Here is a 15,997-nt window from a genome sequence, read left to right as displayed (position 1 = left end):
CACTTCCATACATGGCTACACTCCATACAAATACTTTTAGAAACGACTTCCTGACACTTAAATCTATACTCGATGTTAACAAATTTCTCTTCTTCAGAAACGATTTCCTTGCCATTGCCAGTCTACATTTTATATCCTCTCTACTTCGACCATCATCAGTCATTTTGCTCCCCAAATAGCAAAACTCCTTTACTACTTTAAGTGTCTCATTTGATAATCTAATTCCCTCAGCACCACCGGACTTAATTCGACTACATTCCATTATCCTCGTTTTGCTTTTGTTGATGTTCATCTTATATCCTCCTTTCAAGACACTGTCCGTTCCGTTCAACTGCTCTTCCAAGTCCTTTGCTGTCTCTGACAGAATTACAATGTCATCGGTGAACCTCAAAGTTTTCACTTCTTCTCCATGAATTTTAATACCTACTCCGAATTTTTCTTTTGTTTCCTTTACTGCTTGCTCAATATACAGATTGAGTAACATCGGGGAGTGGTTACAACCCTGTCTCACTCCTTTCCCAACTGCTGCTTCCCTTTCATGTCCCTCGACTCTTATAACTGCCATCTGGTTTCTGTACGAATTGTAAATAGCCTTTCGCTCCCTGTATTTTACCCCTGCCACCTTTAGAATTTGAAAGAGAGTACTCCAGTCAACATTGTCAAAAGCTTTCTCTAAGTCTACAAATGCTAGAAATGTAGGTTTCCCTTTCCTTAATCTATTTTCTAAGATAAGTCGTAGGGTCAGTATTGCCTCACGTGTTCCAACATTCGTGCGGAATCCAAACTGATCTTCGCCGAGGTCGGCTTCTACCAGTTTTTCCATTCGTCTGTAAAGAATTCGCGTTAGTATTTTGCAGCTATGACTTAGTAAACTGATAGTTCATTAATTTTCTCATCTGTCAGCACCTGTTTTCTTTGGGATTTGAATTATTATATTCTTCTTGAAGTCTGAGGGTATTTCACCTGTCTCATACATCTAGCTCACCAGATGGTAGAGTTTTGTCAGGACTGGCTCTCCCAAGGCCATCAGTAGTTCCAATGGAATGTTTTCTACTCCCGGGGCCTTGTTTCGACTCAGGTCTTTCAGTGCTCTGTCAAACTCTTCACGCAGTATTGTATCTCCCATTTCATCTTCATCTACATCCTCTTCCATTTCCATAATATTGTCCTCAAGTACATCGCCCTTATATAGACCCTCTATATACTCCTTCCACCTTTCTGCTTTCCCTTCTTTGCTTAGAACTGGGTTTCCATCTGAGCTCTTGATATTCATACAAGTGGCTCTCTTTATTCCAAAGGGCTCTTTAATTTTCCTGTAGGCAGTATCTATCTTACCCCTAGTGAGATAAGCCTCTACATCCTTACATTTGTCCTCTATTCATCCCTGCTTAGCCATTTTGCACTTCCTGTCGATCTCATTTTTGAGATGTTTGTATTCCCTTTTGCCTGCTTCATTTACTGCGTTTTTATATTTTCTCCTTTCATCAATTAAATTTAATATTTCTTCTGTTACCCAAGGATTTCTACTAGCCCTCGTCTTTTTACCTACTTGATCCTCTGCTGCCTTCACTACTTCATCCCTAAAAGCTACCCATTCTTCTTCTACTGTATTTCTTTCCCCCATTCCTGTCAATTGTTCCCTTATGCTCTCCCTGAAACTCTGTACAACCTCTGGTTCTTTCAGTTTATCCAGGTCCCATCTCCTTAAATTCCCACCTTTTTGCAGTTTCTTTAGTTTTAATGTATAGTTCATAACCAATAGATTGTGGTCAGAGTCCACATCTGCCCCTGGAAATGTCTTAAAATTTAAAACCTGGTTCCTCAATCTCTGTCTTACCATTATATAATCTATCTGATACCTTCTAGTATCTCCAGGATTCTTCCATGTGTACAACCTTCTTTTATGATTCTTGAACCAAGTTATGCTCTGTGCAAAATTCTACCAGATAGCTTTCTCTTTCATTTCTCTCCCCCAATCCATATTCACCCACTATATTTCCTTCTCTCCCTTTTCCTACTCTCGAATTACAGTCACCCATGACTATAAAGTTTTGGCTCCCTTCACTACCTGAATAATTTCTTTTATCTCATCATATATTTCATCAATTTCTTCATCATCTGCAGAGCTAGTTGGCATATAAACTTGTGCTACTGTAGTAGGCATGGGCTTCGTGTCTATCTTGGCCACAGTAATGCGCTCACTATGCTGTTGGTCGTATCTTACCCGCACTCCAATTTTTTATTCATTATTAAACCTACTCCTGCATTACCCCTATTTGATTTTGTATTTATAACCCTGTATTCACCTGACCAGAAGTCTTGTTCCTCCTGCCACCGAACTTCACTAATTCCCACTATAATTAACTTTAACCTATCCATTTCCCTTTTTAAATTTTCTAACCTACCTGGCCGATTAAGGGATCTGACATTCCACGCTCCAATCCGTAGAATGCCAGTTTTCTTTCTCTTGATAATGACATCCTCTTGAGTAGTCCCCGCCTGGAGATCCGAATGGGGGACTATTTTACCTCCAGAATATTTTACCCAAGAGGATGCCATCATCATTTAACCATACAGTAAAGCTGCATACCCTCGGGAAAAATTACGGCTTTAGTTTCCCCTTGCTTTTAGCCGTTCACAGTACCAGCACAGCAAGGCCATTTTGGTTAGTGTTGCAAGGCCAGATCAGTCAATCATCCAGACTGTTGCCCCTGCAACTACTGAGAAGGCTGCTGCCCCTCTTCAGGAACCACATGTTTGTCTGGCCTCTTAACTGATACCCCTCCATTGTGGTTGCACCTACGGTACGGCCATCTGTATCACTGAGGCACGCAAGCCTCCCCACCAACGGCGAGGTCCATGGTTCATGGGGGTATGAATTCTGAAAGTACTGACTCTTTATAAGTTAATGTCATTACTTCTCTCTCTCTCTCTTTATCTATCTATCTGTCTCTCTCAATGAGATTCAAGTTATGTTCGGGGAGAATTCACTTATTTTTAAATAATATTTGGGACTGACTTTATTTTTTGGTTGATTTATTGAAGCACCCTCTCTCCCCTTTTTTCTTTTTGTGTGTACTTCACAATCTGACTGCAGTGACCACTGCCAGCAATCCAACAAGTCTCTATCCCCCAGTATAATGACTGAACATCCACCATCAGAAATGCAAACAAAAAAAGTTCATGCCACAACCACTTTGGTCCCTGAAGTTATATAATCAAAGCAAAATTTAAGCCACTTGATGTGTTGGTGAATCACATTGCACTATCATTTTCTAATTAAATGGTCACTTGCAAAAAAAGGGGGGGGGGGGGGGGGGAGAGAGAGAGAGAGAGAGAGAGACACACACTTTGAAAGTAATGATAATACTGTAACATTCCTGCAGTAGTGGTTTCAATGGGATACTACTGGACATTATGGGAAAAATGTTGGCAGTTTTGTGGTGATCGACACTGTACAAGCGATATGTAGATTTATTCTGAATTCCCTAGTGCCTGTTTAACCAAGTATGTTGTAAATTGAATCACTGTCACTCAGTGCACCTGCAAACACATTCTAAACACCAGTGACACACCAGACTATCCTCTTAGTGTGCACAAATCCTCCAAATGACACAGGTGACACTTGATACTCTCAGAGTACACTAACCACATGTACAAAATTACTGCAGTACTCAATTACTTCTGACTTTTGGCAAACAGGAACACTGGATAGAAAATATGGAACAATCCGGATCAGAATCTGAGCTTAAATTCAGTCACATATAAACAATAACTACTTGATCCCAGTACATTAGTGACTATGAAATATTTCTATCATCCAAGAGGTCCGTCTCGATAGCTGAGAGGTCAGCATGGCAGAATGCCATGCAAAGGGGCCCCGATCCGATTCCCGGTTGGGTGGGGGATTTTCTCAGCTCAGGGACTGGGTGTTGTGTTGTCTCTTATCATCATCTCATCCTCATTGACATGGAAGTCACCGAAGTGGCATCAATTAAAAAGACGTGCACCAGGCGACTGGCCGACCCGACAGGAGGCCCTAGCCACGCGACATTTCATTTCATTTCATTTCATCATCCAAGAAACTAATTAAGCCCACTCTTTACCATTAGATAGCAGTATCTCCCTAACTAACCATTCACAATGGGAACCACTGGATAGTATGTCACTGGTGGAAACTTGCGTATTCAAATCAATCCCCCGTCTTGAGCCAGTAATTACTCTCATCTTTAAGTACTGAGAATATACCACTATTGCAAGTTCCTCTACCCCACTGTGATTATCCATTCTTCAGCTTACTGTAAGTGCCAGCACTCACCTACACTGAGAATGTCCATGTCAACTTGACTGTCCAGTACAGCTCCTCCATGATAGCTAACTGTAAGATCCATCTTAAACCATTTTGGAACCCCTTACACAAACAAACATACAGTGATATCATCACTTTTAACAATTAACTCATTATTTCACATGAGTGGCAATTTTTTTGCCTGTGGCTGGCTGCTACTATTGTAAGATCTTTGCAGCTCAAATTGCTACTGCTGTCTGCCACCAATCTAGGCATGATCTTTGCTGCTTGAACCTTGAATATAGTTCATCGCTTCTGCATTGGTACTCGACAACATTTTTGAACAAACACATGTTAGTAACATTACAAATAATTAATGATGAATATTCAACCTACATCATCAAAAACTCAGCTACTGCACCAGTATTTTAAGATGACAGAACTCACATGGCGACAACTAAACTAGAACGTATTCCTTTGACCTGTCACGAGATCTTTAAGGCCATGTAGCATTCATTATATCTTTTACTTCAGTTCTTGAAAAGCCTCTTCCAAGAGTTGATGCCTCTACACAAACAGAGATTGCTGGTGTCAGACTTATGCCTGCATCTGTCAGTGAACTTGTAAAGCTGCCATTATTTCAGAGTCTGTAGTCCCCCTCCCAGCACCTTCAAAGGCAGTCTGGTAAACGGTCCTCACTCTTATTACCACTGTTGTGGTGGTTCCTACAAAGCCTTCCCAGGCAAAAAAAGCAAGTGGGAGCTTCCACCACAGCAAAAACAGGTAATAAACTATCAGACCATGTTGTTGTCCGTTGCCTGGTGGCTCTACAGCTTCTGCTTCAGAGCCAGTAAAGTGTCATGTCTGCCTGGTGAAACCATCTCACATCAAGATGGAACCACCATCCACTGTAGGCTCCCCACCCCAGCAGAGAGACAGGCTTAAAGTACAGCCCCCCCCCCCCATAAATAACTCCCATACTTCAGTGGAATATTGATGGGTTCAGGACTCATGTGCAGCCTAATATAGGCACACTCCTGTGCTTGTTTACAAGAAACACATTTTAAAGCTACTGGCACTGCTGTGCTCACAGGGCTATACATCCACCACAGGGATGACCTGACTGGAGAAAGGGCCAAGGGAGGGGTTGCTGTGTTTCTCGCACACACCACAGTTCTACTCTCTCCTTGGTTACTGACCTTCAAACAGGAACCGTTGAAGTTCATGTGGGTCAGGAGATAACTATCTGCTCAATTTCTTTACCTCCACAGGATGCGAGAGACTCTGAAGCTCTCACAGGCCTTACAGAACAACTCCCCCACCCATTCCTCCTACTGGGAAACTTCTGTGCCCATAATCTATTATGGGACTCAATGGATAATTGCCCTAGTGGTTGAGTTTTGGTGTGCCTCATGATGTCTCAGGGCCTGTACATCCTCATTTCTTGGCTGCTACTGGGTCATCCTCAGCCATCACCTCTCTTTCTGCTCTCCGGCCCTTGCAGACTCTTCTCAGTGGGAAGCAACTGATGACCTTCGTTCCAGTGACCACTTCCCTCCTTGGATGCACCTATTGGATGGAGCATTACTTAAAAGGAAATTCTGAAATGGATTGACAGCAGAGCTAAGTGGATGCTGTTTGGCCAGCTGGCTGTTTTTGAACACCGAGGCAGCTTCCAGGAATGGGTGGGGGGACCTTATCATACAAGTGATCCACCGCGCTGCTGATTTATCTATTGTAAAGTGCGCATATCATCTTAGGAGGCAACCTGTACCTTGGTGGGCTTTGAGTGCCATCAGCCATCAGGGTCAAGCATGTGGCTGCCCAGCAGCACACAATCTCGCAGTCTTTTGATTAGTTATAGCCAAAGCTCAACATGTATAATTAAGAAGAGCAAGGGAGGGTCATGGCAAGTGTTTCCGGACTCTTATCAACTGTTACACTTGTTCTACAAAAGTATAGGAAGCTATCAGGAGGATTTCTGGTAAATGCAGTTGCTCGCCTGTAGCAGCAATGCCGAAACAGGCATGTCTCTGCACAGTTCCAAAGATGTCGCCCAGACAATAGCAGAGCCAGGATCCAGCATTTCGCTGCTAATGTGCCACAATGGAGTCTGGTGGATCGGACTCAGATCCAACAATTCTGAATCTTATAACTGCCTTTTCTCCGTGTGGGAGCTGGATTTGGCACTACCTGCAACTCATGATACTGTACCTGGTCATGACCAAACCAGTACTACATGTTTTGATGTTTGCAAGCAGCATCAAAGTACCTCTTCCTCAAATGTTTTAATTTGATACAGCAGACAGACCACTTTCCCAACTGGTGGTGAGAGACAATTTTGATACCTTACATCAGACCAGGAAAGAACCGAATGTATCCCAGTAGGTTAACAGAGCATCACCTTAATAGGTATGTGGGTAAAACTTTGGAGCAAATGGTTAACCAATGTCTGGTCTGGATGTTAGAGACCAGGTTACTCCTTAGCCACTCTCAGTGCGGAATGAGGAGATTTCGATGCTCCATCGACAACCTGACCCTGCTAGAGGTGACTATCAGGCAGACGTTCCTAGGTAAACATCATTCTGCTGATTTATTCTTTGACATTAGTAAGGCATATGACACTAATTGGATATTAATTATTCTAGGATAGCTCAACCATTGGTGCTTTTGTGGCCACAACCTCATCTTCATATGATTCTTTGTATCTAAGTACTTTTTTTAGGTCCTGAGTTGATAACTTGCTTTTGGATTGTTTTCGCAGGCGAATGGCATTTCTTAGGCCATGTTTAAAGTGTTACCCTCATTGCAATAGCCGTCAACAGTATCATGTTTACTGTACGGAATGGACAATTTTGCTGTTTCCTGTTCCTCCTCCAGTGCTGCAATAGTGACTCAGAATTTGCAACTTATAGTGCAGTCATTAGAGAAGTGAGCTGCAGAGAAGGGTTTTTAGTTTTCTGCGGGTAAGTGTGTGTGTGTGTTCATTTTAATGTTCTCATTATAATTTTAATTTACGTGCCTTTAATATGAGGGACACTATTCTACATTTTAAAGATTCGTTGAGGTTTATGGGCCTCATTTTTTACTCCAAACCATCCTGGTTACCACACCTGACTGATCTGAAAGCCATGGCCCAGAAGGTGTTGAATATCTTAAAGTGCCTTAGTCACAGATCTTGGGGAATGGACACTGCTCATCTGTTTCATTTTATAGGGCTTTTGTATGATCTGGCTAGAGTGTGGATGAACAGTGTATGGTTCAGCAAGGCCATCTTATCTAAAAATTGTTGACTCCAAAAGGGGATTAGGCTGGCCACTGGTGCTTATAGGACCAGCTGCATACCTGGTCTTTGTGCTCAGGCTGGGGAACTGCTATTTGCCAACTGGCAGCTGTTCCTTTTCCATCATCTTGTCCTCAAGATCCGACTGCCACAAGACTCTACTGTCATCGATGCAGAATAATACATGATCTTGTAAGCACTGGAGCAGATGAGGTGTGATGCAAGTGCTAAATTCCTTCTCTATACTGACTGCCTTGACACCCCTAACTCTCTACAACACTTTTACCCAGCAGATAAAGTAGTCCAGAATATCCAGGAAGCCATCCTAGACCTACAAAGGCTGGGGAAGGAAGTATCTTCCTACTGGATCCTAGGGCATGTGGGTATTAAGGGGAATGAAAGGGCAGACGTAGCAGCCAGTTGTCAGCTACTTCAGTGTGCCAGCCTCCTAGATATTATCGCCTCACTATTGAGAAGCAGAGTAATACATTGGCGAGAAGAAGAGAGGCCGGAAGTTACAGACAATAAACTGCGTGTAGTGAAACCCACAACACAGCTGCAGCGTATTTTCTTGGAGCCTCTTTACTTGTCTTCACAAAGGCCACAGCCCTATGTTGCATGGTTTCTTGTTCTGGCGAGAGGACTCTCCTATGTTTGTCATTTGTTGTGTACAGGTCACAGTGTGTCATATATTACTAGGCTGTGTTTTCTTTTCAGACCAAAAGGTAGCAGCTCATTTGTTGACAAACTTGCCCTCTATTTGAATTGATAATTATACAAATGTGGGACTTGCTTGTGTTATCCAGATGGCTGGCTCATACGTGATTTTTGCAAGTGAACAGTCAGCCACATATTCCTGTGAATTTATATTAGTTTTCCTCTTAACAGGTTTAGAACGTTTGGATAATTTTAATGCTACTTTCCTGAGCTAGTGTGATTGTGCGGGTGATCACGGGTGAGATTGTGGGAGAGTGAGTGACGTTTTATCTGAGTTTTTTTGTATCTCTTTTCTCACTTTTTCCCTATTTTATACATATTTGTTTCTACTAATTTTGTATGGGCACTGATAATGTCATTGTTGAGCACCTCTTCACACACACACACACACACACACACACACACACACATTCTCTCTCTCTCTCTCTCTCTCTCTCTCTCTCTCTCTCTCTCTCTCTCTCTCTTGTACTAGAACCAAGCTATGAATGACAAGAAACTTCCCCATATACACATTTAATATGGCCAGTGCACTATTGTTTAACTTTCGATAAGCCTCTTTAAAAGGCAAACATCCACATTCTGCTACAATAGTTTACTGTTGAACATTCAGGAGCAGTAAAAACCTAACCACACAGTTCTTGAAGAATAACAAGGTACGTATGGAACAGACACTGTCATTGTTTTAACACATGGCCTAATTGTGTTACTCTTATTTCACAGATGCATTGTTGTTGATCTAACAAATACGGGTTCCTCGTCTGAAACTCGGTCGTGGACTGACTATCTCAGAACCAAAAATTGGGCCCTCATGTATCCTCACCATAATAAGTACTGAAACTACACAGTCTTTGATGTTTAATTTACAGTAATTACAATTAAAACTTAACTCATTTGATTAACTGTACACATCGAAAAATTGTTTTTTTTTTTTTTTTTAACAGTTTCTTCTACTACAAGAATTAGGCCGAATTACTTGTTTAAATGATGACATTAACAGATGTCATTATGCAAACAATACTTTTGACAAAACTGTTAATTACTTTGGAATTAATTAAGGGCTGGCTTTGCTAATATGTTTTCAAATAGAGCCAAATAGATCCTTTAAGAATACTATTAGTTGTTCCTTCAAATGTATATATTTAGTGCAGAATCTATATTTGTTTATAGGGACCGATGCCCTTTCTAGTCTGGTCCCTTCACCCCCACAAACCAACCATATTTGTTTATACATAGAATTTAATTTGTGAAACAATTATTGATATCACCCTATAACAAAAGATACTAATGAGGAGGAATAATCAAATTTAATTAGAAAATCAGTTACATACATAAAACTATTAAATTAGATCTGGTGTTATATTCTTTAAAACTGAGGGTCAACCTTTCTCTTTTATGAAAATGCAAATTATACTCGCGTATGTTGATGGTAATTAATTCAAAAATGAAAAAATGAATTTTAAGGAGGCAGATGGCAAAACAAGAGGGGAAGTAAAAATATCCTAGCTTGCTTTGTCACAAGTTGTCATGAATTTGTATAATTGTTTGGCTTTGTAGACGAGCAGTCCAGCTGTTTGTTGTTTTGTTGGGTGGTGGTTATCTAGTTCTCTCATGTTCTTCCACTTTCTTCACTGTTCCTGATCACATAGTATATGTTTCTGATCTTTAATTTTGTCTTTCAGAGTATACAGATTTGACTCATGTAACTGGATTTGCTCCTAGGTCATAGGATGCCATTGTTTTATGCAGCACTGTTTGTATAAACTGAAATGTTTGGAAAGAATTGCTGTGGTTTGAGTTTCTTGTGTATCAAACTATAGTGTGCTAGACACAGAGGAATTTTCATCTCAGGTAATACGGATTCTGGGTGTTTCACCTGCCTCTGTGTAAAGCATGTACCTTGAGTATCCTGATTCTTGAAAAACTGTTGCCACCTGAGTTATCTGACATGGGCAACAACATGTTGATTACAAGGGTCACAATTTACTATCATGGATTGTATATGTATCAAAATGCAGCTTATCATACATCCATTCGGTTGCTGAGCAACAACTACTGAAGTGCCGTATCATTCAGAACCACTACATCACTGTGGAGTAATGAAGTCCTTATCCCTCGGATTACCATACTTCATGGGATGTAGAGCTTAGTTTTGGCGTGGGAACATGTTATTGGACACTCTGAGCATGTTGGATAAAGATCACTTTGACTGATGAGCCTCAGTACACATTAGTACATGCCAATGACATTTTATCAGTGGATCAAGAATCACATGAAATGATGTATCACACCTGTTCACAGGGCACCATTCAGGCAAGTAGTGTAGGTACTACCATGTGGATGATTGATATGCCTGTAATCAATGGGCATCACAGCTGGGAGGGGCAGGGGGGGGGGGGGGGGGCATGGCATGTACCCCCAATATTTATTGAAAAGCATTTTTCAGAGTTTTGAGTCTTAGTTGACAAAAAATGACACTTGAATGAATATATCCAAGCTGAGCTATTTACACATACTAAAAGCTCTTGTGCAGTAAGAATTAATGGCTTGCACTATTCCTATCCCCAATACACCCATTCCTGTAATTGTCTTTCTCTGACAAGTGATACAAGAACCTTATGTCTAGTCATGTGTGTCCTTTTTTGTAACCCAAGGGCAACCTGTACCTTCAGCATAACTAACATATATCACCCCATCACTTCCTTATTGTGACAGAATTATTTCACCTCTCTACAGATGGCCCCTGTCCAACCAACCTCTCTGTGTTGTGGGTGGTGGTTGATGATTTGTGCATCAAGGTAGCTCATGGAGTCCATACCATGATGCTTCACAGCCCTTATCACGTTGAAAGATTGTGCTGCAGAGCACTATATGGTGTTGAGCAGTACCCTGAATGTTTGGTACATTCTGGCAATAAAGTAAATCCCTTAGTCCATCATCTTTCGGGCATCCTCCGGGGACAGTATTATTTCTTCTATCTGTAATTCAGCTGATAACTGTACAACAGTCTTCAAGCGAAATTTCGATAGAAGAACCCAAATTCTGTTTGCCAGGATAACTCAGGAAAGACTGATAAACTCCCTGTTAACATGGCAACAATCCTTTCATGTCCAACATGTCCACATGTTTCATGTGAGTTTGTAATGTATCCTCTGTCTGTAGTGAGTTGTAGTGGACTGAAAACTCACTCTTGTAGTTGGACATTTTTAGAGTCAGTGGTGTATGAGTAATAGAACAGTAATAATTTGGTGGTTTCAGAGTCACAAATCTGACATGTGAATATTACAGTATTGCTACTCATAGTTACTGCACCAGTTGTAGAGTCAGTGGTGTATGAGCATTAGAACAGTAATAATTTGGAGGTTTCAAAGTCACAAATCTGCCATGTGAATATTACAATATTGCCAGCTACTCGTAGTCACTGCAGTTTTGTGAAAACTGCATTGGGTGAGTATTATTTAGAAACATAACATTTTGCTTCTATCTCTATTTTTGTCACAGAAAGAGTGTTGGTACCTAGAAAGTGAGGGTATGGATGGAGTCTACTTTTTGTTCTAAGTTTGGCTGTCAAAATTAAATCTTTTAAAGAAATCTGTGTTGTGGGGTTGCATATGTACTACATATTTGGGTAAGGGTTAGTAAACATCCACATCATCTTCATTGAAGGAGGATACCATTTTTATGGCTAATTTATTGCTTTGTGTTTCAGTATATGAGTATATAGATAATTTTCATGTTTATGTCTTTTAAATTTTGAAATGTTTTTTACAGTTATGTGACACTTGTAAAGGGTGCTAGGTAGGCAATGTTTGGAATAGGGCCTCTGGTCCAGAGGTGAACTGTTTTCATGCTGCATGGAAAACAATGCATTTCAATCTTTCATGTCAGCTGACTAGGAGAGTGATAGTATGTTTTTGCAACTCTGGTGATTACTACATTTCTGGTCTGCAAATTAATTTAATAACAAGGCCCAGTGCTGGGGTACATATAAAGCATACCATGTTCACATCATATTACACAGTTGGTATCTTTTTCTTCACTTATGCTCTGTGTCCAGTCACATTACAACGTGTTTTGATTGACTTTGTGTAATGCAGCCTCTATAAATTCTGTAAATGGCATTTTCCACTTGTGTGTAACAGTTTTCATTGTGCTTTTGCAGTTTTGTTTTACATGCTATTTTCAACCATAAAATTTTGTTATATTATGACGTAGAAATAGGTTAAAAATAACGATGACCTTGTAGGGCTGTGTCAACCTTGATGGAAATAACCAGTGGCTATTATCAATGACACAAGTAATGTGATAACTAGATTTGTGGAATTTATATACAGGTTGACTGACTTTTGAAGCATGAGGAATGAGATTTAATGCTGCTTGTGTGCATTTTCTTGAAAATATATACTAAAAAAGATATGCAATTTTCTTCTCCAGTTATGGTCAGCTGCTGATTTATCCCTCTTAGGAGTCATGAATGGACACAGGAAAGGAGTGTGGTGTGTGCAGTTCTCGCCTGTTGATAAAGTTATTGTGTCGTCATCTGCAGACTGCTCTATCAAATTATGGGCTATCTCGGATTTGTCTTGCATCAAGGTATTGTTCTGCCACTAATGTTTTCTGATTATGTGTTGCTTATGAGGTGAAACAAACTCCTGACAGTTTTCTTGGTTGCAGATTGTCATCATTGTATCTAGTTTTGTGGATATACCATTTGTTACATTGTGCAATGACTGCAGATTAGATTAATTACTTCTCCACTTCAAAGAAGTTTGAATTACATTATTAAACAAGATATTAAATTGTTTTTAGTGTATTTGTTTCCTTCCATTCCCATTCTAAACAAAATGGAGTGGTAGTACAAGGTATAATGAAAGGAGTTATTTGTTTGATTAATAAAATTAAATTTCTTTTGAATCATATTTACCTTTTAGCTCATTAAATGACATCCATTAATTTTCTAATTTATTGAAATCTATTATCAGTTTAATGAGTTCAGCAAAATACTGAATTATTTCAGTCATGATTTGTTAATTTGATATGAATTTTCTCATGCCAATCCATGTCTTCAGCGAGTTAAATCTAGAGAACAGTAATATTTAGTGTCTTTTGACAATTGTGGACATGACAATTGCAGGTGCGCTGTGCGTTTGTCCTGATAAGAAACAATTTTTTTCTTCATTAAGGCTTGTGGGTTGCCTTTCTCATCAGGACAAACATCAGTATCTCATGAAGCGAATAAAAAAAAGACACAAATATGAACCCGTAAGTGTTTATCATTTCTTGGGTAGTTAATCACACTGTTGAACTGCTGAAAACTTCCTGAAACATTTTCAGTTATAAGAAAAGCTGCACTTTTCCCATGGAGAAACCAACTGCTTTGATTGTTGCTTGTGTAAAGCCTTGTTTACACCGGGTCACCATATTGCAACATTCTGGTAAGCGGCACTGCCTCAAGCTACATTGACGCATGCTGTCCCATGATTAATATGACGAAGTAACACCTGGTGTTATGTTATAAGCTGCCGCAGTGTACCATGGGAAGCTCTCTGGCTCTGTGGATTCCTGTGTGGCATTTTCTGGGCAGCAGAGCAAAATTTGAAACATGAAGTGGTCTAATGAAAAGTATCTAAGATTTCTTGAGGGCTGCAGATAATCTGAGGTGCCGCGGAACTAACTACAAAATAACCATATAAAAAGAGATTTTATATGGAATGATGGAATAAAATATGAAATTGATAAAGAGTACCGTAAAGAAAAAGATAAAGACTGTGTGAAGTGCAATTCAGTAAGAACACTCCTGTGTGACCAGTAAAAAATGCCGCTCAGCCCTTAATATGATTGACAGGAAATGCTTTGCATGTGAATTGTTAAAATTCATTCTCAATGTACGGATCCAAATCCAGGAAATACCAGCTTAATTGTTAAGTGTTTCAATATTTCAGTAGCTATACATATTTTATAACATTAAGGGTACATGTGCAAACTACAATAGTGCACCAATCAGTGGTCATAAAATTATGAATAATTATACTTTTAAATCAGGAAATTTTATTCTGTTTGTGAAACATCTCACTTTTTTCAATTTCTTGTAATCAACAGACTACACATAGTACCTTCTACCAAATGCATTTGAATAGGTTGATAGAAGTAAAAAAATTAATTGTAGTTTCAAAATTCATTCACAATAGTACACCACACGATCACATTTGTAGCAGTAAAGTAACTAAAAAGTGAGTCAGTTTGTATAATTCTATTTATTTACATAAATTAATATACATGATTATGTCCTGCCATTCGGCCTTCCAGTGTGGTGTCAGAAAATATTCCTTGAATGCTTCTCATGCTAGTCGTCCGTCATTGGAAGGTGTTAGAGATATCTTCCCTAAAATGCTTATACTCATATAATTTCGTGTAGTTTCCATAGAGTCACCAAGAACAGTTGTATCTTTGTCTAAGTTTTCTGTCCTGAAAATCGTTGGGGGTGAGTGAATTATTCTGGAAGTTTTACTCTGCTTTAAAGAATTGTGTAGATATCTACAAGCTTTTGTTACTTTTTCAACTTTCTCTACTTTAAGCAATATAGGAAATTGATGAAATGTATGACGAGATAAAAGAAATTATTCAGGTAGTGAAGGGAGACGAAAATTTAAAAGTCATGGGTGACTGGAATTCGTCAGTAGGAAAAGGGAGAGAAGGAAACATAGTAGGTGAATATGGATTGGGGGGAAGAAATGAAAGAGGAAGCCGCCTTGTAGAATTTTACACAGAGCATAACTTAATCATAGCTAACACTTGGTTCAAGAATCATAAAAGAAGGTTGTATACCTGGAAGAATCCTGGAGATACTAAACGGTATCAGATAGATTATATAATGGTAAGACAGAGATTTAGGAACCAGGTTTTAAATTGTAAGACATTTCCAGTGGCAGATGTGGATTCTGACCACAATCTATTGGTTATGAACTGCAGATTGAAACTGAAGAAACTGCAAAAAGGTGAGAATTTAAGGAGCTGGGACCTGGATAAACTGAAAGAATCAGAGGTTGTACAGAGTTTCAGGGAGAGCATAAGGGAACAATTGACAGGAATGGGGGAAAGAAATACAGTAGAAGAAGAATGGGTAGCTCTGAGGGATGAAGCAGTGAAGGCAGCAGACGATCAAGTAGGTAAAAAGACGAGGGCTAATAGAAATCCTTGGGTAACAGAAGAAATATTGAATTTAATTGATGAAAGGAGAAAATATAAAAATGCAGTAAATGAAGCAGGCAAAAAGGAATACAAACGTCTCAAAAATGAGATCGACAGGAAGTGCAAAATGGCTAAGCAGGGATGGCTAGAGGACAAATGTAAGAATGTAGAGGCTTGTCTCACTAGGGGTAAGATAGATACTGCCTACAGGAATATTAAAGAGACCTTTGGAGAGAAAAGAACCACTTGTATGAATATCAAGAGCTTAGATGGCAACCCAGTTCTAAGCAAAGAAGGGAAGGCAGAAAGGTGGAAGAAGTATATAGAGGGTTTATACAAGGGCGATGTACTTGAGGACAATATTATGGAAATGGAAGAGAATGTAGATGAAGACGAAATGGGAGATAAGATACTGCGTGAAGAGTTTGACAGAGCACTGAAAGACCTGTTTCGAAACAAGGCCCCGGGAATAGACAACATTCCATTAGAACTACTGATGGCGTTGGGAGAGCCAGTCATGACAA

General features: G+C 39.7%; 1 protein-coding gene across 1 annotated transcript in view; it reads left to right on the top strand.

Moving 5' to 3' along the window:
- The window catches only part of LOC126457657 (transducin beta-like protein 3), a 187,907-nt gene that overhangs the window by 128,186 nt on the left and 43,724 nt on the right, over positions 1-15,997 (top strand). The window contains exon 11 of the mRNA XM_050094148.1: positions 12,720-12,878. Coding sequence (XP_049950105.1) covers positions 12,720-12,878 — 159 coding nt within the window. The remainder of the gene's footprint in view (positions 1-12,719; positions 12,879-15,997) is intronic.

The sequence above is a fragment of the Schistocerca serialis genome, chromosome 2 (assembly GCF_023864345.2).
Source record: "Schistocerca serialis cubense isolate TAMUIC-IGC-003099 chromosome 2, iqSchSeri2.2, whole genome shotgun sequence".
In the NCBI taxonomy this organism is placed as follows: Eukaryota; Metazoa; Arthropoda; class Insecta; order Orthoptera; family Acrididae; genus Schistocerca; species Schistocerca serialis.
Note: the sequence above shows the minus strand (reverse complement) of the source record. Positions and strands in the feature narration are given on the sequence as shown.